The sequence below is a fragment of the Thalia democratica genome, chromosome 7 (genome assembly GCF_965202585.1).
Source record: "Thalia democratica chromosome 7, ktThaDemo2.hap1.1, whole genome shotgun sequence".
Lineage (NCBI taxonomy): Eukaryota > Metazoa > Chordata > Thaliacea > Salpida > Salpidae > Thalia > Thalia democratica.
The window spans coordinates 31,879,414-31,904,799 of record NC_139171.1 but is presented as its reverse complement, the minus strand read 5'-3'; the positions used below and the strand labels follow the sequence as shown (position 1 = coordinate 31,904,799).

Below are 25,386 nucleotides of genomic sequence, written 5' to 3'. Positions count from 1 at the left end.
TAAAATTAAAATAACAAAAGTTTAAAACTTCTAAATTTTTTTTTAACAAATCCCAAAACAAAACTTAATTCTACAGTTTTGAAACACTTCTGTTTATACTAATCTATTTAATTTCAATTTATACTAATATATTTATACTAATCTTTTTATATTAAGTTTATACTAATCTATTTGATTTAAAATCTATTTAAATTCAGTAAAAAATATTCACATCAAATATGTTACCAAACTGCTGTACTTTAGTTTGCTTAAACACCTTTTACATCAACAAAACTGTTAACAAATATCAATGACCTTTCATAAAACTAACTAAAACATGTCAGAAGATTATAACAACACTCACAGATTTTAATAATTGAAAATGAAAGTGCTACAGAGGGCATTGAAGTTTTGTGCAAACTGCCAGCCGATGAACAGGTTTGCGGCTTCCATTTATGTGAAAAAGTACAGCACGGCTGGCATTGGCCTGGATGACGACCTGCTTGGATTCAGCGATGAACAAAAAGAAGTTGGTTTTTTAAATACCTTTTTAAATTATAATTAAAATATTTGTCATAGTTGGTATTTGTTGACATAATCAGTTTAATTATATGTTATTACAATTTAGAAATTATAAATTAGTTTTTCTAATAAGTTTAAATTTAATTTAGTTGTTTATATTTGTATTAGTTATCTACTATTATTATAAAACTTTCTTTTATTATATCAAATAAATGTGTAGAATTGTTTTTAGTTACATTTAAGTTTATTTCAAGTCTTTTTTAATAATTTAATAAAATTATATATAAAAAATTGAAGTATTTTAATTTACTTTAAAATCACAATGTAACTGATGAACTAATTTTGAAACAGTAATGTTATATTGCTTAGCTCAGCTTCTTTCTTTGAATTTATACTCAAAATGTATAAATTTAGTTTTTGATTTTTTGTTATTATTATTAAATTATACTTTTCAAATATACATATGTTTCTTGAATGTTGTAGTCTGTTATCTAACTTTAAACTGGAACTTTTAGTTTGATAAGCTTCTTGCGCCTTTTATTTGATTTCTTATTGAAGTTGATTTTGCTTTGTTAATTTTCTTGGTAGCATATTGTCGTACCTACTTTTTAAAAAGCCTTGCACCATAAATCAGTAAACAAAAATCGGTGTACACTAGATTTTCAGCAAACAGTTTTCATGCATAAGCAAGCATTACTATAGTTTCATTGTACATGTTAGTACACAATTTATTAGAACTATTCAAAACTATCAATGTAAATTATGAACATAAAAATAAACATGTTTTAAACTGAATCAGGCTGAAAAACTTGGTTACAGATCTTATCTGCACAACAAGAAAACAGATGTGAAAAATAATATTTCTTTATGCTATGAATAAACTAGTACAGTATATATTTTTGTTTTTTGTTTAAGACTCATAAGTAAAGTAAAGTAACTCTTTGAAAATGGAAGTATTTTTTAAGTATCAAATTAAAAGTATAATTATAGAATTTAAAGAAAATTAAAAAATATAAATTATATATTAAAAATAAACAAAAAGACATTTTTTTTTCCTTATTATAATGTTTTAGTTTTTTAATTTTTTAAAATTTTGTCAAGAGAGATATTTGATAAGAGAGAAATTTGATAAGAGAGAAAAAAATAAGACAGAATTTTCTAAATACTGCAAGGAACATCTCCTGAAAATTTGAGGTAGTTATCTCAAAAAACGTAGGAGAAGATAGATTTTTAGTGATTTCTAGTTATTTGCTGTTTTAGTTTGTGCTTCCCATAAGGATCCTATTGCTGCCTCTGACATTGACTGGCTATATCTAAAATTTATTTTGAACTTTTGTAATCTGTAAAAAGTATCTTGTAGCTTAGTAAAAACTATAGAAAATAAGATTATATTTCAAAAAAGTGTTTTACCCCACTATGCCCTTAATTAAGTTTAATCAGAATAGCAGTATAATCAGCATTATTAGCAATAAGATCAGTAACTATTTCAATTGACATTTATAACAAACTAAATAACTGTAAAATATTTTAACTGAATCTAATTATTTTCAAACTGAAAAAAACAGTCAGTATATTAGTATTATTTAAACAAGTAGTCAAATTTGTCTGTTATATTTTTTAAATAAACATTTTTCTTTTGAATTTCTACTGAAGCTTATTATTTTATGCAGTTGAAAAGTTCAAGTAAAAAATACCTTTTACTTAAGTAATTTAATTACCAAAAAATCTTTTAGAATTGACCGCTGTAGTGTAAATAACTATTTTTCAAAATACTTTTGTACTTATACTTGTTTTTCATGCAGTTCCATTAGAATCAGTATCTATAAGAAAGTCCTTCTGATATAAATAGTAGAGTTACTAAAAAACTGTCTGAATTATATAATATATATTATTATTATCTTAAATATATTTATTAGTGTGAGAAATAATATAATGATGTTCCTGCATTCACATCCTTATAGAACTATAGAAGTTTAAGTAGTTTATCTTTTTTAAATGACCATTATAACATTTTAAAATACTTTTCAATTGATGTTGTATTTATAATGTATTTATTCTTTTTTATGTATTATTTCCTACTTATTATTTATTATCTACTGTTTTTTACCAGTTGAGAAGTTCCATCAGAAGGTTTTGTGCTGACGAGTTGCAACCCCACGCTGACATCATTGACAGGGACAACACATTTGTGCAAATGAGAGATTTCTGGCTGAAGCTTGGCGAGATGGGACTGTTAGGAATCACTGCTCCTGGTTTGTTGAAACTGAAAATTGATTTTTTTTTGTAAAAACACTGCTAGTTTACTAAAACAAATTTATTGATTTAAGAGTTTATTTATAAAGCATTGTTTCACTCAATTAACAAATTTTGTAAATTACTATTTTGTATACTAGTTTACTACTAACATCTATTAAAATGTTTTTTTTATTACTTCTATTTAAACTGCTGACTTTTAACATATGTCTATTATAATCTGTAAAATAGTATTCTATAACTTATTTTTTAAATGCATAAATTATATGAAATTATTTCATATATTTACACCAAAGGTGTACTCTATTATATATTTTAAAACAGTGGTCTTCGCAGTTTGCACCAAAAATTTATTAAGGGTGAAGATATTTTTTTAGGTAGTGCTTTTTTGGTAATTTTTGATTATAAAAAGTTAGTCATAACATAATTTAATAGTTCATGTTATTTATATATTGAAACACTAAACACACATAAAGAATATTTTTTTTTTATTTAAGAAATTTTATTTTTATAGTTTAGTGTGCAGAGAAATAATTTTGTAGTAATTTACTGTACTCAGATTTTAAAAAGGTTCATGACCACTGGTTAGATCAATATGAAGTCAAGTTTATCTATAGTAAAAATTACCTTTTTAATTTAAATAAATTTATTTTTAATTGTTTTAAACATTTTGTTCGGAAATGATAATTAGTACAAAATTGTTAACCACTCAGCTTAATTCATACCAGCTCAGACTCTTTTTTTTTTCTTGGACTTGTTTGAATTTTTTTTTTAAAGCTGTTAGTTTTTATACATTTAACTTAATATTTTTTACAATCATGGTACGTTTTTAAATCAGATAAAGATCTATTGTTTCGTTTTCATTTTTTTGTTCTTTTTTATGCTCAACTAAAAGTTACCCTTTCTCTCTATTGATGCATAAATATAAAATAAATATTATTTATCAACTTAACTCAACGAGTGAAACTACTTTATTTTTACTGTAAAAAATAGCATCTCGCAGTGTACAGCATAAAATAATAAAAAATCAAAACTTTTTTTTAAAATTTTTAATATTAAATTTAGAAAGTGATATATTATACTAGGTTTTTATGAAAAGGTTGCTTTGAACTAAATTTTAAAAGCTTTACAAGAGCAAGACATTTAAACTCATAATGTAGACACTTAGTTGATAGAATAATTTAGAGGTAGCTGACTTTAAAAGCGATCTTTTTATAAAAACCTAGTATTCCTAAAGACTGTGTTCTAAAGTTTGAATATTTTTACCACACTTGCTTATAAACAATTATTGCGTAGACTCAGATTGAACTCAGCACTAGTGATGTACCGGACTCACTATCCGGGTCCGGGTCCGGCCGGATATTGCCATTTTTGTCTGATATCCGGATCCGGCCGGATTCTAATTTGAAAAAAAAGTCCGGATCCGGTTCCGGCCGGATTCTAATTTGAAAAAAAAGTCCGGATCCGGGTCCGGCCGGATCCTAACAGAGATCCGGCCGGACCCGGATCTAGTTAGTAAAAAAGAGCATACTAAAAAGTATTTTTCAAAAACAAACCCTGTGTAAATTAATAAGAGTTATTTTCGTCAGTTAAAATTAAACACCTACCGTGATTGGCTCATTTTCTAAACGTGACTAATTTACATTTGTTTACATTTAAATTATGAATTAAACATTTCATGAAATGCAACTCTTTACATATGTTATAAAACTGAAAACTTTGGAATACTTGCATTATTTATTGTTAGTTAAGTTAAGTATAAGTTGAGCTCAGAGAATATTTAGAGTTAATACGGTTGAATGTACGAGCCAATGAGAATCATATGACGAAATGTTTCAAACTAAATACTGATGCAACAAAACATCAGAACATGACAGGCAGTTTATATGTAAGCAGATAGTTAGTTTGGCGTGTAGCTTGAAGCAAGAAAATATCTTGAACGTTTTTTTGAATGCTTATTGTAAGTAGTGTTTTGTTTTAAAAAAGAATATTTCAACAGGTGTTTAATTGTTTAAATATTTAATCCAGGTTTATAGTTTAATAGTTTATTAAAGATTTTACAGTTTCTTGTTTACGAATAGTTTTATTTAATTTTTAATTTTTGTTTTAAGTCTTTTGATATAGATTTAAATAGCTTCCAGTTTTTAAAGTGTTACCAAAGTAATTAATAATTTTCTTTATGCTAGTATTTCTTGTTGTGTTTTATATAAAAGATTCATCACTCAAAACTGTCGTGTCTGATTATAGAAAGTAGTCTCAGTTAGAATTTAGTGTTTGTTAGATATTAATTAGATAAGGTAGGATTTAACTATGATGGGTAGTATAATAAGTTAAGTGTACCACAATCAGTCCACAACTTTGCTACCAAATTGTCAACCTTTGCTAGCTGTTCTACTGATTATTAGATTAAAGTAATTTTTTCAGTTTTTAAAAACCTCATTCTTACTCAGGCTTGTTTATACCCACTCTAGCTAGTTTTATTGACTTAAACAGTGGCAACCCTACTAGTTTAAAAAATTTTGGGAATTTTAGAAAATCTTGGACTGCCTCAGGCTAGTTTAGTTTTATATAAAAACTCAGGCTAGTTTTCTTTTAGATTTTGAATAAGTTTGAGCTGATCCAGTTTTGAATATTTTGTAATTTTCTAGTGTATTTTGTTCAAGAACTTGATTTCAGATTTTTAATTGTAAATAACACCTAAATTTGTAAACTTTGGGGCTAGCTGTTCTACTTATTATTAGATTAAAGTTCTTTTTTTTTCAGTTTCTAAAAACCTCATTCTGACTCAGGCTAGTTTATTCTAGTAATGCACCGCACTCACTATCCGGGTCCGGGTTCGGCCGGATATTGCCATTTTTGTCTGATATCCGGATCCGGCCGGATTCTAATTTGAAAAAAAAGTCCGGATCCGGTTCCGGCCGGACTCTAATTTGAAAAAAAGTCCGGATCCGGTTCCGGCCGGATTCTAGTTTGAAAAAAAAGTCCGGATCCGGGTCCGGCCGGATTCTAATTTGAAAAAAAAGTCCGGATCCGGGTCCGGCCGGACCCGAAATTGTGGGTCCGGTACATCACTACTCAGCACCAATTTTTAACTCTTACTCAAATAATTTAGTTTTTTTAATTAATTGTTAAGACTGAGGTTTTTTATATTAACAAATTATTTTTAATTTAAACAAAATCAGACAGAGAGATGGAGGCATTCAAAAAATAAATAATATAATTAACTAATGAAAAATAAATATGACGGAGGTACTGGTGTGGGAAAATTCGAAAATAGGTTTTATAAAAACAAGTGATAAAAGTAGTAATATTAAGTAAAACATACATTTAGTATAACATATTTTCATTCATACAGAATCTGACGGAGGTACCGGTATGGGAATATTCGAGCACTGCATTGTCATGGAGGAAATGTCCCGTGTGTCGGCATCAATCGCATTATCGTACGGAGCTCACAGCAACTTGTGCGTCAATCAGCTGGTCAGGCACGCCACGCCGGAACAGAAGGAAAAGTACCTGCCCAAAGTAGGTTGATTGTTTTGATTATGTTGCTATGTTTTTGATACTTAGATAGTTGTAAAAAAGTTTCTTGTTTCAAACAGGCATTCTTTATTAAATGCTACTCTGAGCTCAGCTTTAATTGATTTTTATCTAGCACAGACACCTCAGCTTAATTAAAACTTTTATGAAATTACCCAAAAAACAAAAATGTTTACAGCTGATCAGAGGCGAAAATATGTAATAATTAAAATTGTTTACAGTGATCAGCAATGAGGAATATGTAATAATTAAAACTGTTTACAGTGATCAGCAATGAGAAATATATAATAATTAAAACTGTTTACAGTGATCAGCAGTGAGAAATATATAATAATTAAAACAGTTTACAGCTGATCAGCAGTGAGAAATATATAATAATTAAAACAGTTTACAGCTGATCAGCAGTGAGAAATATATAATAATTAAAACAGTTTACAGCTGATCAGCAGTGAGAAATATATAACAATTAAAACTATTTACAGTTGATCAGTGGTGAGCACATGGGGGCGCTAGCAATGTCGGAACCAGGATCGGGGTCGGATGTCGTTTCAATGAAACTGAAAGCCGACAAGCAAGGTTATTTGTGTTTATATAAAGTAAATAAATAAACATAAAAATAAGAATAGTTCATTGGTTATTATTTTCATGTTAATAGGGTTGCCAAAAAACCTGGAATTCTAAAAAAAACTGGAAATTGAGAAATTAAAAAAAAAACTGGAATTTTCAACAAAAATCACTAAAAAATACGGAAAAACCTGGAACTGTAGGCCATTTTTACATCATAAGTAAGTTAGAATTTGACACAAAAAATCTACCATGTAGATAAAAATTCTTTGTCATCACCAAAAATTTTTTGTATCACTAAATATTTTTCTATTATAAAGCACATTTTAAGCACTTTTACAGTATGTTTTCAACGTTTTTATACTATCTAAATCCATTTTTTTTACCTCAAATTTAATTTATAATAAGAATAGACCATAAACTTGTTTTTTTAAACCTGGAAGAAATTCAGAAGACCTGGAAATTTTTTTTTTTAAATCTTTAGCAACCCTCTTTATGTTTCTCTACGCACATCAAGTAGTTCATACATTTGGCTGAAAATATAGAGCCTGACAATTTTTTCCGCCAAATAAATATTGTCCCTCGAACAAAAAAAAATGTTTGTTGCGAAAGTCCTTGACAAATAGTTTAAGTTGCTTTTGCACAAAAAAATGATTGCTTAGCTTTAAACATCAACTTTCGAGAATCTAAAAGTTTCCTTAAAATCAAAATATTATATATATTTATTATATTATGTTGTATTATGATTGCTTCGTACCCTATCTATTAAAAACTTTTTAAAAATACACGCTAATTGTTTTACTAAAATTTCGTTATTTCGACTCCTCAAATTCAGGCCAGTTTTATCTTATAAAAACTGAATTGCTTTACAAATATAATCTACTATACATGATTAGCTCTCGTTTTAAAAATTTCAAAGTAAGATGTGTGGTAATGATATTATAGCCATAAAATAACGTTAACTCTTATTTTGAAACTTACATAAACTCCGAAACATCCAAAAACTTGAAACAAACTCCGGAACGCTGTGGTCTGATGATCAAAGCGGTATGATCAAACTTTATGGCAGCTTGTTAATTTTAGTTCATAAGATACTTGTCGCAAAGCGTTTTAAATACTTGGTGAATTTGATTAAGTTTTAGTATAACTTTGAAATTATTCAGATTTACTTGCCTTTTTATTAAAGTTAAATTGTATGTAAAACTTATAAACATGTTTTAAAACGTTTTAAATAATGTATATAGTTCAAATAAAATATTTTTTATTACTCACTGTTGTAAAAGTTCCTAACCTTTCGAACTGTTGATTATATTAAATCAAAAATGATTTATGTGGTATGGTAGTTTATGCTTTAAAAATTGAGCTATAGTACAAAATAAGCTGAAAGCATAAATTTACACCTGAATGGATATTTAGATTCACTTATATTAATTTTGAAGAAATTTATTTTTTGTTTTATTTGGAAAAATGTGCTCTATTACAGCATTTACTAAGTAATTGTTCTATTTTTATGTTATTCAAAGATAGCACTGGTAATTTAGTCTATTTTAGATTAAAAAAAAGTCTAATAATATACTAACAGTGTAAATTAAATGTTGTTCGAGAATATTTTAAGCAACTCTTAGTCATTATTTCTTCAAAATTGATATTCAACATTTCTTAAGATGTTTATAAAAAATAATACATTTGAGGAATTTTGTGACGTAGGTAATGAAAAATCATCGATTTTAATTTTTAAACATAAATATTAAATTAGCAATTAGCAAGAATTCTTATATGACGTTAGCGGGTATAAAAATTTAAATTTAAAGCTGTGGAAACACAGTATTTATAACTACATATTTATTAAACAAATACTCACTCAAATTGAGGGTATGTGCATGTAATCAAAATTAGCAATATGAAAGTGTTAAAATAAAATTAATCAATATGATTCCTTTTCACAAGTAAAAACGACTTTATATTTTTATTTAGATATATGTCTCTTAAATTTGAATTGACTTCAGTGTTAATGTTTTAACCATGCATCTGACATTTATGACCATCTTAATAATATGTTCTGCCAACAATAAAGCATTTACAAATGACCAAGATTGGTTGAATTATTGGTTAAATAGTTTCATTAATAAAAATTGTTTTCACGAGTAAAAATATTTTTTTATTTGGTCAAGTTTTACTTCGAAATTTAAAACGTATGAAAATAATGTGTAACTTTTAGTAGATTCTAAAAATTTTATTCCTCATTCAGGCTAAGTAGAAAATTGTTGATAAATCCTAGTTTTTTAGAAACTTCAAGCTTTTTGGATTTTTTTGTAACAGGCAAATTTAAGTTTTAATGAATCATTTAGTTTAATACTACAAAGCTTTTTACTGTTTTGACTTATAAATTTTAAAGATATATTAATTGATATTTATTTCAATTTGCTGCCTGTAGTAAAGCATAAGTTTTAGAATTTTTTTGAAACCTCAAAAGTAAGTTGTAAAAGCAAGCCCAGAGCATTTAAAAAAAAAACATATTCAAATTTATTGATTCCTAAATCAAATCTTAGAATGTGCACAGGTGTTAAAAATATTCCCAGAAAATAACAAATGCTTTTATTTTCCAACTGAAAAAAGAAAACGAAAGTTGAATGCTTCATGTTTTATTTCAAAGGTTATACTTATAAAACAATAGGTTGACAGCCTTTGTAGGCTAAGATTCAATTTTTATAAAATTTTTATAAAGTCAGTTTTTTATATAAAAAGTTGCTCGCGGGCAGCATAGTTTTAGAAAATAAATCTATGAGCCGCTGTCATATTGTTTAAAACCAAAAGTTTGATAACATATGCAATATTAAAGCTTTAATAATTAATAAACTAAGAGCCCAACTCTAAGGTTAAACCAAACATTTAAATTATATATGTTAGAAATCATTTTTTGTTCTTAAGTACATCTCGGGCCGCAGTTTTTATATCCCTAGTTTATAAGCTCAAATTTAAGTAAAGGTTTGATCACCAGACCAACAAGCTTTCGGTAGACAGAGACCTCGCGGCACAAGCAAGTCCAGGCCGACATACTTTAGCAGAATTTTTCATTGACCCAGTTTTTAAGCACCTTAGTTGATATCTTTCGAGAGTTAGATTTTAAACTAAGTTTTTTAAAATGTTATAAAAATTTACACTTGAAGCAACTTGTGACGTAGTTGATCGTAAATCGTTGATTTTTTTTCGAAATAAATATTTATTTATAATTTCTGTAATAACTAATTGCTTAATTAGCAGATTCTGCATCGTTATAAGTAATTTGAAGCTGTGTAAAAATACAGTTTATGACATTAATTAAACACAAGACAATGCAATTATATCAGATTTTATTTTATCGTACGATTAAGTTATGTGCACATCATCTAGATCAGTGGTTCTTTTTTTCATCCTTACCTCATTTTGAGAGATTTTACCAAACTTACCCCCAACCTACAGAATAATTTTTAATTTTGAGGGAAAAACTAGATTGTATATAAGCTTATTAGATATAAAAATTAAAAAGTTTATTTAACTTTAAAAAATTGCAATTAAAAACTGACTAATAAACTACAAATACAATAAATAAACATTAATTTACATAACATGTATAAAAGAAAATTTACCCCCTAAAAGAAGGGAATTTACCGTTAGGGGTAAATTTACCCCAGTTTAAGAATTGCTGATTTAGATAGTGAGGAACAATATTCTTTTCACATAGTTTAGACATTAAGTTTATCAAGTCCATATTAATGTTTTTTAAATGTTTTACTTTATGTATTCTTAACAGTTCACACTTATATTGGCTAGTTAAAAAACTAATGATAAACCAATGCTAGTTTTTTACAAAGTTGTAGCTGTTTTGATTTAGAATACATGGTATTTTCAAATTTACAGGGTGGCAAAAAAAAACCTGGAACTTTAAAAATTTCGAAAAAAAAAACCTGGAAAAACCTTGAATTTTGTACAAACTCGTGAAAAAACCTAGAATTTAAATAAATTAAAGTTTTTAAACAACTTCGTTAAATAAATATTGTGAACTTTGTCCTTTTTTGAATTAAAAAAAGTTCTACTACAAGTTTTCAATTAGTAAATGATAAATTTTAGTCAAGTTTATACTTTAGTTAATAAAGCTTGTTTTTAACTTGCATTTCTATTGTTTCCAGTGTCATGTAAAGTCAGTCAAAAAGAACCTATTTCTGACTAGTTCAACTTGATAAAGTTTAGTTAAGAGAAAACTAAGAGCAAGAAAAATTTAAGAGCAGATTTAAATAAAAATGTTTTATGCAATGTTTTATGCATAAAGTATTTATAGCAGCTGTAAAAAATCTTAACTTTATAGTATAAGTCATTAGGTGTGGCTAGTTTATTTAAAGTAGCTGTAATAAGTATCATTTAGTTGGTTTAACTATTTTTAAGGGCTTTAATTAGTTCTAATATAAGTTATATAATAACCAGTTCTATAATAAAATAAATATTAAGTAATAGTAAAAACGTATCGTTTAAGTAGTTTAATTATATCAAAAAACACCTTTTTTAACTTCAGATTAATTTGATACAAAAAGCTATCAAAAAAAGTATGTACTTTCAAAAACCTGGAGGAAAATTTAAAAACCTGGAGACAGTTTGCCAAAAATTAGTGGCCACCCCGTATTAGTATATTATGCATACCTTGTATGTATAATAATGTATATAGTAAGAATAAATAAATTATATAAATAACAAGGGATAACATATTTGTATGATGAATAAAAAGAATAATGAAATGATACAAGATACAATGTAAGTTGTATAATATAAATAGTTAGCCAACTTGATGCGAATGACAAGTTTACTGTTATCTGTATATACATAATAATAATAATACAGTACACTACCGCTTAAGTACGCAAATTGAACCCGACCAAAAAGTGCGTACTTAGCATGGGTAGTGCGTACTTTTTGAAGACATAGTATTATATGAACTCAAGTTGTTTGTTTTCTTTCTTACAACTAGCCATTAAATAATTAAACCAAATAAATAAGTCTTTTTATTTTAAATAACATTTAATACATAATTCTAATCTGTAAAACTTTTTATTAGATTTTAAAATGATTTATTAAGTCTATAAAACGTTTCTACATAATTAATACATACCATTAAAATAGAAAGTCAATGTCAGTCAATGGTATAGAAAAGAATATTAAGCCATATTTTGTTTTGTTATAGGTAAAGTACCAAACTAAATTATGTTTACCAAACATTTTGAAAACATCAATGTGTGTACATCTAAATTAAGTTATGACTTAGCTATGTTGTATTTGTAGGTTTTTAGTTTTGTCATGTAGATTTATTTATTTGTTAGCATTACAGCTCAAATATCATTATTCTTTTCACTTTTCTGCAACCACTACATAAGTATTTAGTTTATTAACATTTAATAATAGGACTGTCGCAATTTCATGCCACTTAGACTACTAAGGATTACTCACCCTAGTTTAAAATTTGTGAAAGTCTTAGGCTAACTCAGCAGGTTGGACATTCTACCTTTCTTGATAAGTGCGTACTTAAGGCGTGATGCGTACCAAAAAAAGTGCGTACTTAAGCGGTAGTCTACTGTAATAATAAATAAATAAATAAGGTAATTGTCATGTATTTTTAAATGACAAAAAAAAATTCAAACAACTTCTGCCATGTTTATTCATGAGTACTGAACGTTTGTTTATATTTAGGTAAATCATTCGTGTTGATGAGTACTGAATAGTATGTAATTGATAGAACGTAAATTATTTCAATGTGAATCATTGTATAATGAATTATAAGAACAATGCAATGAATTTTAAATTGCTATGCATATATAACAGGAATATCAAAATACTTGGAAACCTAGAATAGCTTAGAAAATAAATGGAGTTTGACAATTTAGGCGAAAAAACCTGGAACTTAAGAAATTTTGAAAAAAAAAAGCCTGGAAAGCCTGGAATTTTAAACAATGCTCACATGGTAAGTAGAAAAATTTTGATTCGACACAAAAAATCTACCATATAGATAAAAAAAAATTGTCATAATCAAAAATTTTTCTATTTAAAAACACATTTTAAGTAGCTTTACAGTATCTTTTCAATGTTTTTTACCTCAAACTTAACTTAAAACTAAGATTATACCCAAAAATGTGTATTTTAAAAAACCTGGAGAAAGTTTGCCAAAAACATTTATATAAGTATTAAGAATAAACAAATTAAAACAAGCTGTGATTGTTGTTTAGTACTGAATAGTATGTATTTAATTTTTTTTTTGTTTTTTTAGGTGATTCATACGTTCTTAACGGCAACAAGTTCTGGATCACCAACGGACCTGACGCTGATGTATTAGTGGTGTATGCCAAAACTGATGCGGATAAAGGTACATTTTTATAATTACATCTTTTTTATTAGATTTTTTATAAATTAATTAACTATCAAGATAATGACGCCAAAACTGATGCAGATAAAGATATTAAAATTTTTTCAATAAATTAGTTTTTAATTTTTGATTTATTAATTGCTTATCAATGTAATGCAGCACGAAAGTAAAGTTGAATGAAATGGTACAATTGTTTTCATGTACTAGATTAGTTCAGCGCTGTGGTTTGTCAGTTAGCCAGAAGTACTTACGACTCATTTCATCATGTAAAAAATATATTCTATATGACTAACTTAAAAAAAGAAAGTATATTTTACTTGTTGAAATAGTTAAACTTTTTATTCTGACCACCCATATCTACAGTTGATTCAAATAAGCATGAACTTTGTTTTGTATAAAAATAACATTATTAACATTGATAGTTAGTAACAAATCTCATCTTTCTAAGGACCGCACGGAATCACAGCGTTCATAGTGGAGAAGGGAATGGACGGGTTCAGCACTCATCAGAAACTCGATAAGCTCGGGATGAGGGGAAGCAATACCTGTGAACTGGTGTTCGAAGATTGCAAAGTTCCTGGTTTGTTAAATAAAGTAATATACCAAAAAAAAATTTATTGTTACCTTTGTATTAGTGGTTGAAGGTCTTAATTCACTTGTTTGTAAATTATAAATTGACAAAATTTGTTGTTATTGAAAAACAGTGTTTGAATATTTTAATAAACAACGTTCTAATCAATAACATACAAAAAAGTTTTAATTTTTGATAACGAATTTTTTAAAAGTACCAATCTATAACTACTCAGTTTGAATTTGAATTGAGACTTTGAAAGCAGCTTTTCTTTGAAAAAACAATATATCACTTCCATTAAAGCAATAAACCTTATATACAATTTAGTTTCACAGTCTATGATAAACATATACAAGTACTAGCACTTTATTGGTCAAAGTAATATTTTCAAGTGATATTTCCTGCCAAAACAAGTGGAGCACAAAAGTTCTTGCAACCGTAAATAAAAACAACAACTTTTTGACCAACATACAAACTCACACTCACTTCTACTAAAATAAATATAGATTTTGGTACTTTTCATTGCGCTAAACCATATCTTGACCAAAGTTGGTTGAAAATTCTTCATTTTCAACTATTGTTTTCCGCTTAACTTGACCAAAAGAAAATAATAATGAGTTGAAGCAATATACCCCTTATGGTTAAAGCCGTAAATATGTCAATACTTCTAAACATGAACAGTCAAACGTGAAAAAAGTGTGTTTTTTTATAGCCTCAAATGTGCTTGGAGGCCTTGGCAACGGCGTTTTCAAGCACATTTGTTTCCATTGTTGAAATCCATTTTCAACTATTGTTTTCGCTAAACTGGCAACTCTGATTATGACCTGACCATTCATGTATTAAAGTTAGTTGTTTTTTAGCCTCAAATGTGCTCGGAGGTGTTGGCAACGGGGTTTATGTTCTGATGACCGGTCTCGATTTGGAAAGATTGGGCGGGGCAGCTGGTCCAGTAGGGTAAAAATTAAAATATATATTTGCAATTAGCTTGGTGGAATATAATTTGTTGTGCAATGCATCCATATTAATTTAGTTTAAGTTTTTAAATAATTGGCGCATTAATTTTCGTTTGATACTTATAGCTTTCGCAATCAAGTTAATTTTTAAGGTTTTACTTGCAATGATATTAATAGTTTTCATATATTCGCAAAATTATACGAACTGTTAGGATAATTTCTACTTCCTTTTTTATATGTCAGTTTTTAAATTTTCTAAGTTTCTTTAGGTTGCTTAATATTAGATACAGATAAAGTTTTAGACGTCAAGTGTAGATAGTATCGAAAAGCAAACTACTAAAGTCATTGTTTTTTGATAAAATAAAATAACCTTGATGTTTTTCATCTCCTGGTTCTACGAAATTTTTTAGGCTATAACCATAGTTGTACAGTCTTTACTAAATGTATGTGTATCACTAAAATCATAAGCCAACTGATCACCAATAGCAAGGTACTGGGAATAACCTTTATGATAAAAAGCTTGACAAAGTTTCTAAAGTTGTCAAAATCTAACAAGTCTAATGGGTAAATAAATACAAAAGATGATGTATACGTACAATTACCAATACAGGCCAAAAAGTTTTATATGAATGCCTAGTGTCTCTTTTCATCTTTTAATAAAAAACTTGCCAATGGCAACTCTAGTTATGACCTGACCATTAATGTGTTAAAGTGTATTTCAATCTTATAGCCTCAAATGTGCTCGGAGGCCTCGGCAACGGGGTTTACGTTTTGATGACCGGACTCGATTTGGAAAGATTGGCCGGAGCAGCAGGTCCAGTCGGGTAAACATTTAACATAGATTAAAATAACTTTGGTGAAACATCATTTGTTGTTCATTGCCGCATGCATTGCATGCATACTAGTTCAGTTTAAGTTTGCTCGTTTTAAATAATGGCATATTAATTTTAATTTGAAACTTTTAGATTTCGCACTCGACTTAATTCTTAAGGTATGACTTGCAATAATATAAGTAATTATCAAATATGCTCAAAATTATGCAAACTGTTAGGCTAATTTCTACTTCCTTTTTTATATTTAATTTAAATTTTTCTAAGGTTGCTTAATGTTAGGTACAGGTAAAGTTTAGATATCAAGTTTAAGTAGTATCAGAAAATCAAACCATTAAAGTCATTGATTTTCAAAACAACAGTTATTTTTATTTTTCACCTCCTGATTCTATGGGAAAATTTTTAAGCTGTAAACATAGTTGCTACAAATATATGTATATTACTGGAAACATAAATCAGTTGATTACCAATAGCAAGATACTGGGATCAACCATTGTGATAAAAAACTTGACAAAGTTTCTTAAGTAGTCAAAATCCTAACAAGTCTATTAGGTAAATAAATAAATAAAATAGATGCATACAATACAATTACTGAATCAGGCCAAAAATATAATCTCAATTAGTTCCTTAATATAATTGAGATTTTCCTAAAATTAATTTTAACCTTAAATTAGATGAACTTTATAAAAGTAACCCACTGTAATGCAAAATTGTTTTAATGAAAGTTTGTAAATTATTTGGTGTTTGTATATACATGTGAACAACCAGACTGATTTATTTAACAGTTAATTTTTATAATTTTACATTTGTAATTATCAATATAGAATCGAACATCTTGGGTCCATACAATGACGGAGTATACGTTTTGATGAGTGGTCTGGACCTTGAGAGGCTTCTTTTATCTGCAGGCCCCGTCGGGTTGGTGGCATTTGTATTTAAAATATCATTAATATAATAAGTTCGAATATGTCGGGTAGGTATTAACAAGTTAAAACACAATATAATGAGATATAATATGTCGGGTATGTGTAGTATTACTATACAAATTAATACTAATACAGTACAGTTTAATATGTCGGGTATGTGTAGTATTAAAACACAATTATTTTTAATATAATAAATTATAATATGTTGAGTTGGTAACATTTCTGTAAAAATGTTTAACAGATAGTTTGTTTTAAAATAAAAAATATAAACATGGTTGTATTTGAAAGTATTACAGAAAGTTCTTAAAATAAATGAAAGTTTTAGAGCTTTGAGCTTTACAATTTTTTACCTTCCAAAGTTTTTTTTCCTCTCATTGATAAGAGTTTGTTTTAAAATGACTTCAGTCTTTATATTATTCACATATATATTTTTTTTTGCTGAAGAAAATGATTACTTTTTAGTTTAATTTTGTTTGCATGCTTTATTTATTTGTTTGTCAATTGCAATTACAAAAATTCTCTTTTTTAGAATAATATACCAGTTAATGATTGACAATTTAATTTTTAAATAAATACAATTAATTTTTATTTATCTAAGCGTACCTGCAAAGTAAAAATTTTAATTTAAAGCTGTGACTGTTTATTAAAAGTATCATGCTAAACATTTCATTTTAAAACTCATTGAACATTTTACGCTATTTGATAATCAACAACAATCTAAAAAGTACTCAATTTATCAAAACAAATAATTAGACGACGTTTTAAATAGTTTTTATTTGACAAACATTTTAACAACTAACTTTTTAAATTCTTTTTATTTAATATACAAACTTTAGAATGATTCCATAATAATGATTGAATCTAAGTTTTTTGAATAATAAATATAAGTAACTCTTTAAAATGTTATCACTTGAAAGTGATTCATTAAATAATACTTTTTTTAAAGTAAAATGCAAGCAGTGGTAAAAAAATTATTTAGATAAAAAAAATAGTATATCATCAATTTAATAATAAAAACTTCAATTTTTCAAGTATAATGCAAGCAGTGGTGGATTGTGCTTTTCCTTATGTTCATCAGAGAAAGCAATTCGGTAAAAGAATTGGAGAATTCCAAGTTTGTTTTTATATCTACTTAAATAAAATTTGGCTTAAAAAGTAATAACTAAGGTAATTATATTACATTCAAAACTTTTTTTTAAAGTTTGACTGACTTCAGGTTTTTAAAATTTACCATTATCTGTCTGTTAAAATTGGTTTTTAAAAAAGTTATTATGTTTATAAATAAAAATACTTTTTATGGAATATTTTGTTTTTATTAATTTTGGTCTTACGTAAGCACAAGTTTTATTGTTATTTAATTTTATTGTATGTTTTTAAGTACCCTTATCAATGAGGTTAAAACATAAGCTTCCAACAAGTTTTATAAATAACTATGAATTCACTTTTTACTTTTCAGTTTTTTTATTTAACTACTTAATTTATAAAATCTACTAAAATTTTATTTTTTAATTTAAACAAACGTCTTTAAAACATTTGAATAGTTTTACAATTAATTGTATGTTTTACCTACATTGATGTTTCAAAATAAATCTCGTTAAAAAGAGCGTGATTCTAAACGAAGTGTATGACACATAAATTTTGTTTAAAGTTTCAGCTATGTTATATTATTTCAAACTAGACAACACATTTACATCTACATTCCTAATCTCATAACAAACTCATTTAACCTAATTACTCATGCCATTGTATTACTATACTGAGTAGGAATATATACTCTGCAAAAATTGTGTAGAATAGATACTGAAGGTAAAATAAAGGTAGTTAGTTATTTATGAAATAAAAATAATTAATCTTGAATTACCACAAAAATACTATCACAGTGAACTTTATAAGTACAAATAGGGAACATTATTTTGTTAGAGCTTGTAAATTTAATCTTTTTATTTTTTTTTGCAAGGTTAAAACAGTTGTTTGTTTAAACACAACAAATAAAAACTTAAATTATTTTCATACTTACTGTTTGTTCGCTATGTTACAAATAAAAATATGCCATCTAACAATATTTTTATTTTTTTCTACTAATTGAATAAAAATTAAGTATAATACAATTATTATATCTCCCCAAATTTATCAAAAAAAAAAACAAACACATATAATAGAAACTACAAGGCTAGATGATTGTTTGTTAATCCTTTTTCTTAGTTTTTTTAATGTAATTAAGACTTTGTTTTTTATAAATACACATCTATTGTCCTGGACATGACTTTAAAATGTTTCCTGGTGTATGACACGATAACCGAAAGGTTTTTTCGTACACCAGGTCCTTGGACCAAATATTTTAGCGCTTTTTTTTTTTGTTCAATAACAATACTATCTAACTAATATAATGTGATAAACCATTAATACATAACAGTTACTGCAAGGCAAAACTTTTTTTTAAGTAAAATCAGCTGTTTTTTTTTTTTAAATGATAATTAAAATAAACACAACTAAGAAATAACATCATAAATAACAAACAAACAAAACAGTTACTGCAAGGCAAGATGGCGGACATGTTCACAAAACTATCCGCATGTAGGAGCTATATGTACACTGTTGCTAGGGCTTGCGATAAGGGACAGTTCAACAACAGAGACTGCGCTGCAATAATACTGTACGCTGCCGAATCAGCTACACAAGTCGCATTAGATGGCATTCAGTTATTAGGTTTGCTGATTTTATTTATTTTTACTGCAATTATACTAAACGGAGTAACACTGATGTAGTTGAATACTTTTTTTCGCAGGAGAAAATGAGTATACTATCATTAACTATTAACTAAATATAACAAGTTTTGAAGTTTTTTACTACAAGTAATATTATATAATACATTTTCGCAGAAGAAAATGAATATTTAAACGACTAACAATTAAAACTAATGAGTACTTTTTTTTATCTATATGATAAAGCAGATATAACAACTGATAAAAATTTTTCTTAAAATTAATATTGTTTTTCGCGAGAAATATATATTGATGTGTCTTTCAACATGTACGATGTAGTGTACAACACTGTTATCAACGAATTAATTAAAATTAACAAGTGGAAGTATTGTTTTACAGTACATTAGTTTCAACTATATTTTTGCAGGAGGAAACGGGTACATCAACGACTACCCGACGGGAAGGTTCCTGCGAGACGCCAAGTTGTACGAGATAGGAGCGGGGACGAGCGAAGTGAGGAGGTGGCTCATCGGGAGGAGCTTCAACGAGATGCTCAAGTAGTTAGAAGGTGTTGAGAAGTCTTACACTTTAGATATTGGTTTAATTTTAGAAAACTTTACATATAGTTTAATCAACCCTTTGATTTTTGTAAAAATAAGTTACATGCTAGTTTTTGAAATTCGTGGTTAGTTAATCAAATTTTGACTTTTTTTTTATTTCTGGTTTTATTTACTATAAAAGCTGTTTAAAATATCACTCTGCTCAAAATTGAATTTCTTATTTTAATTTTAAGTTTCTTTTATGTTATAAAGTCTAACAACGTAAAAATTGATCAGAATATTTTTATTTCTAACATGCATTAATCTTCAGCATTTTATTTATGGCTCCGCTAATTTTAAAAGCTAAATTTAGTTAACAGTTTGAAACAATATTTTTCCTAAGCTAATTTTATAATAAATCATTAAAAATTGTTACACTTAATGAAGCTGTCGTGTTACTTTTTTAGTAAAGTGTATTGTGTAAAACATTTTGTCGATAAATTTTTAAAACTATCCCAATAAATCATTATTTAAATTTGTCTTTTGTTGTTCTCGGTATGTCGTTAAATTTAATACTGTTCATGAAGTTTTTAGTTTCATAACATGATACAACAACTAGTGTATAAGTATTTTACATAATTTTTTTTTTAATCATAGGACTCTTTTGTTTAATATGCTGGTAAAAATTAATACTATTTTATCTAAAATAATTTTAATTTTTATAAAGTCAATAACTTTATATACTTTATTATCAATACAAAATTAAATGTTTAACACCAAGTTTGTTGATATGACAGTTTCAAAAATTTAAAAAGCTTATATAGCTATTGTAGTTAAAGTTGATAATAAAAGTAGTAAGCTTTTAAAAATACAAGAACTAGTATCAATAAGATATTTAAATGCTATAAAAAATGATACATAATCAATTATTTTTAAAGCTACGAACTTTACATGAAGAAATAAAACATTATTTGTTTTTGAAATTTCATATAAGATATAACTGATAAAAATAAATACTTTTGAAAATGAACTTGCTACTATCGACATTTAAAATTTTGCATTTTGTACAGTCAACAGAAGTATATATGTATCTTACTGTATTCATGATTTGAAGACTTTAAGGTCATCAAGTAGAACAAGGTGTTTATTTCTACAAACAAGCAAAAATCCTGTTTTAATCGAATGTTCAATCAATACTTTATAAGACCAAACAGAGAGTTTGAAATCAAAACAGTTTAAACTAATTTAAATGACATATTTCATATTTATACGAGCATTTTTGAATACTACTTTCAAATTTTTTGACAGTTGTTCATTTTCATCAATTTAATTTTTATGATTATCAAACTTGAAAAAAAACATAGATGTAGAACTTTTAAATTAAGTTAACTTAGTTTTTATTTTTTAATTAAACAAATTTCTAGATTAGTTACGAATAAGTTCGCAAGGCAACGTAAAATAAATAGATACACTTATCTGATATATTTTGGTGTTTCTCTATTAACTTATTTGTTTTGCAAATTCAATCTCAACTTATTTAAATTAAGTGTTGTTAAATATAGATAAAAAACTTTTTTTACGCCATAATACTGCCTCACCAGTTGTCAATGGCTTTATCCTACTTTCAAAATTAGTATGATCCATTTCTTGTGAATCTTAACTGTTGTCAAACAACCAGTAAACTTTGAAGCTTAATTTTAAGGTTTTATAAATTATTGTGGTTTGAAAGTGCATCATGACTTTATCTAGTCAATTTCATAGTTGCTTTTTTAAAACTACTTAAATACTAAGTCAGTTAGGCATATAGTAAAAGTAGTCAAATTTAATAGGCATACAGAGTAATAAGTACTTATAACTTATATGTTTTTTTAAAGTCTACTTTCAAAATGTAAGTAAAGCAACGGATATTTTGTAAACATTTTTTTAAGTCGAATTATTTTTTTTTTGAAAAACGACTTAATATCAAATTAGTTAATGATAAATAATATATATACCTTACGAATCTTTGTTTCCAAATTTAGTGTTAAATAAATAAACAGTACGCTAAGTATATCAAATAAAAGTTTTTTTTCTTGTTTTTTACAATAACTTTCTGTTCTAATACTAAGTTGACTTAAATAATTTAATGGATTTTCAATATGAAATGTTTTGGCTGATGTTGTATATAGTGTTGGTAAAACAAAAACATTTTCAACCTTACCTTATTTTTCTTTAAAGTTTTATGCAGGTTTTTAAACAAAATACTTTTGATGTTTTGCAGTACCAGAAATGATACTTATATAACTATCAAAAAACTAAATTATTTACAAAACAATACTTAACAAAGTAGCCCTTGTGTTTACCCAATACCTTTAAAGCTACCTTCAGAAAATCAAAGTTTCACCAATTTACAATAAATCAACCTTAGAGAAGCGTACCTCACGAGTTTATTTTTTGCATTCTTTTTATTTTAGCAGTTGTTTTCACAGAAAAAAATTTTAAACTAATATCCAACCAATCCATCGAAAATTAGAATAAGTAATTATAGTCTAAAACCAATTGATTATAAATAGTATGTTGCGAACAAGACGCCAACAGTAAAAAGTAGTAAGTTATAAGAGTCAGGGGAATGCAGTTAAAAACAAGATAAAGAAAAGTTTTTATTTTAAGGTAAAAACACTTTTAATTTTTAAATGTTTAATTCATGAAGTAGAAATACTTTGATTATATATCAAACCAGGGGTCGGTAAACTGCGGGCCGTGAAAATACAAATTTGGCAAATAATTTTTAAAAATCACACTACATATTCTGAGGTTCTAAAAAAAATTTTAAATGAAAGTCTTAAGTATAACTTACAGGGTATCCAAAACTTACATTAAAGATTTTGGACCTGTTATGAAAATTAAGAAGTGTAACTGCGTCCTACAAAAATTATATTTTCTGAAAATTTTTGCAACCACCAAATACCTGGTGACCCATGTATTAAATTTTAAGGATTGCACATAAACTGAAAATTAATGTATACTGTAAGCATGAGTACCAAAGGTAAGACATTCTGTGCAAAAGTAATTCTTGCTAAACTGATACTGCGTTTAAGATATAATTTTACGTCGGACATTTGGTTGTATTTCACGTGAAAAAACTTCACACAAAAAGTATTAAATTTAATTATTTTAGTTAAACACAATGCGTTAAATTTAGTAAAATTTTGTTTTTAAGCTAGTAATAAATTTAAGTTTTGTAACGTAACTCAATTCACCACTTTGTCGGTTATTAACAATTTATTTCACACAATAATCTTAATTTTTATTTAGTTGAACATATATGTTTATTATTTTCTATCCTTCATTGCATTTCTGGCAGCAGCAGAATCCTTCATTGCGTTTCTGGCAGAAGCAGAATCCTTCATTGCATTTCTGGCAACAGCAGAATCCTTCATTGCATTTCTGGCAACAGCAGAATCCTTCATTGCGTCTCTAGCAGCAGCAGAATCCTTCATCGCGTTTCTGGCAACAGCAGAATCCTTCATTGCATTTCTGGCAGCAGCAGCAGAATCCTTCATTGCGTTTCTGGCGACAGCAGAATCCTTCATTGCGTTTCTGGCAACAACAGAATCCTTCATTGCGTTTCTGGCAACAGCAGAATCCTTCATTGCATTTCTGGCAACAGCAGAATCCTTCATTGCGTTTCTGGCAACAGCAGAATCCTTCATTGCATTTCTGGCAACAGCAGAATCCTTCATTGCGTCTCTAGCAGCAGCAGAATCCTTCATCGCGTTTCTGGCAACAGCAGAATCCTTCATTGCGTTTCTGGCAACAACAGAATCCTTCATTGCGTTTCTGGCAACAGCAGAATCCTTCATTGCGTTTCTGGCAACAACAGAATCCTTCATTGCGTTTCTGGCAACAGCAGAATCCTTCATTGCGTTTCTGGCAACAGCAGAATCCTTCATTGCGTTTCTGGAAGCAGCAGAATCCTTCATTGCATTTCTGGCAACAGCAGAATCCTTCATTGCATTTCTGGCAACAGCAGAATCCTTCATTGCATTTCTGGCAGCAGCAGAATCCTTCATTGCATTTCTGGCAGCAGCAGAATCCTTCAGTGCGTTTCTGGCAACAGCAGAATCCTTCATTGCGTTTCTGGCAACAGCAGAATCCTTCATTGCATTTCTGGCAGCAGCAGAATCCTTCATTGCATTTCTGGCAACAGCAGAATCCTTCATTGCGTCTCTGGCAACAGCAGAATCCTTCATTGCGTCTCTAGCAGCAGCAGAGTCCTTCATTGCATTTCTGGCAGCAGCAGAATCCTTCAGTGCGTTTCTGGCAACAGCAGAATCCTTCATTGCGTTTCTGGCAACAGCAGAATCCTTCATTGCATTTCTGGCAGCAGCAGAATCCTTCATTGCATTTCTGGCAACAGCAGAATCCTTCATTGCGTCTCTGGCAACAGCAGAATCCTTCATTGCGTCTCTAGCAGCAGCAGAATCCTTCATTGCATTTCTGGCAACAGCAGAATCCTTCAGTGCGTTTCTGGCAACAACAGAATCCTTCATTGCGTTTCTGGCAACAGCAGAATCCTTCATTGCGTTTCTGGAAGCAGCAGAATCCTTCATTGCATTTCTGGCAACAGCAGAATCCTTCATTGCATTTCTGGCAACAGCAGAATCCTTCATTGCATTTCTGGCAGCAGCAGAATCCTTCATTGCATTTCTGGCAGCAGCAGAATCCTTCAGTGCGTTTCTGGCAACAGCAGAATCCTTCATTGCGTTTCTGGCAACAGCAGAATCCTTCATTGCATTTCTGGCAGCAGCAGAATCCTTCATTGCATTTCTGGCAACAGCAGAATCCTTCATTGCGTCTCTGGCAACAGCAGAATCCTTCATTGCGTCTCTAGCAGCAGCAGAATCCTTCATTGCATTTCTGGCAGCAGCAGAATCCTTCAGTGCGTTTCTGGCAACAGCAGAATCCTTCATTGCGTTTCTGGCAACAGCAGAATCCTTCATTGCATTTCTGGCAGCAGCAGAATCCTTCATTGCATTTCTGGCAACAGCAGAATCCTTCATTGCGTCTCTGGCAACAGCAGAATCCTTCATTGCGTCTCTAGCAGCAGCAGAATCCTTCATCGCGTTTCTGGCAACAGCAGAATCCTTCATTGCGTTTCTGGCAACAACAGAATCCTTCATTGCGTTTCTGGCAACAGCAGAATCCTTCATTGCGTTTCTGGCAACAACAGAATCCTTCATTGCGTTTCTGGCAACAGCAGAATCCTTCATTGCGTTTCTGGCAACAACAGAATCCTTCATTGCGTTTCTGGCAACAGCAGAATCCTTCATTGCATTTCTGGCAACAACAGAATCCTTCATTGCGTTTCTGGCAACAGCAGAATCCTTCATTGCATTTCTGGCAACAGCAGAATCCTTCATTGCGTCTCTAGCAGCAGCAGAATCCTTCATCGCGTTTCTGGCAACAGCAGAATCCTTCATTGCGTTTCTGGCAACAACAGAATCCTTCATTGCGTTTCTGGCAACAGCAGAATCCTTCATTGCGTTTCTGGCAACAACAGAATCCTTCATTGCGTTTCTGGCAACAGCAGAATCCTTCATTGCGTTTCTGGCAACAGCAGAATCCTTCATTGCGTTTCTGGAA

At 28.5% G+C, this 25,386-nt stretch overlaps 1 protein-coding gene across 1 annotated transcript; it reads left to right on the top strand.

Moving 5' to 3' along the window:
• Positions 1-344: 344 nt before the first annotated feature.
• LOC145840976 (isovaleryl-CoA dehydrogenase, mitochondrial-like) lies at positions 345-20,301 on the top strand. Its single transcript, XM_082948336.1, has 10 exons — positions 345-508; positions 2,612-2,753; positions 6,110-6,279; positions 6,777-6,870; positions 13,145-13,240; positions 13,689-13,820; positions 16,419-16,512; positions 17,553-17,634; positions 19,049-19,226; positions 19,650-20,301. Exons 1-10 carry the CDS (start codon positions 362-364, stop codon positions 19,781-19,783), a joined length of 1,269 nt encoding a protein of 422 aa, XP_082804462.1. The 5' UTR covers positions 345-361; the 3' UTR covers positions 19,784-20,301.
• Positions 20,302-25,386: the final 5,085 nt, after the last annotated feature.

What these genes read in the sequence shown, in the direction of transcription:
- LOC145840976 (XM_082948336.1), top strand. Translation starts at nt 362, where the DNA reads ATGAAAGTGCTACAGAGGGCATTGAAGTTTTGTGCAAACTGCCAGCCG. An exon ending in ACTGAAAGCCGACAAGCAAG is followed by an intron (nt 6,871 to 13,144) that starts GTTATTTGTGTT and finishes TTGTTTTTTTAG; the next exon opens with GTGATTCATACGTTCTTAAC. An exon ending in CAAAACTGATGCGGATAAAG is followed by an intron (nt 13,241 to 13,688) that starts GTACATTTTTAT and finishes CATCTTTCTAAG; the next exon opens with GACCGCACGGAATCACAGCG.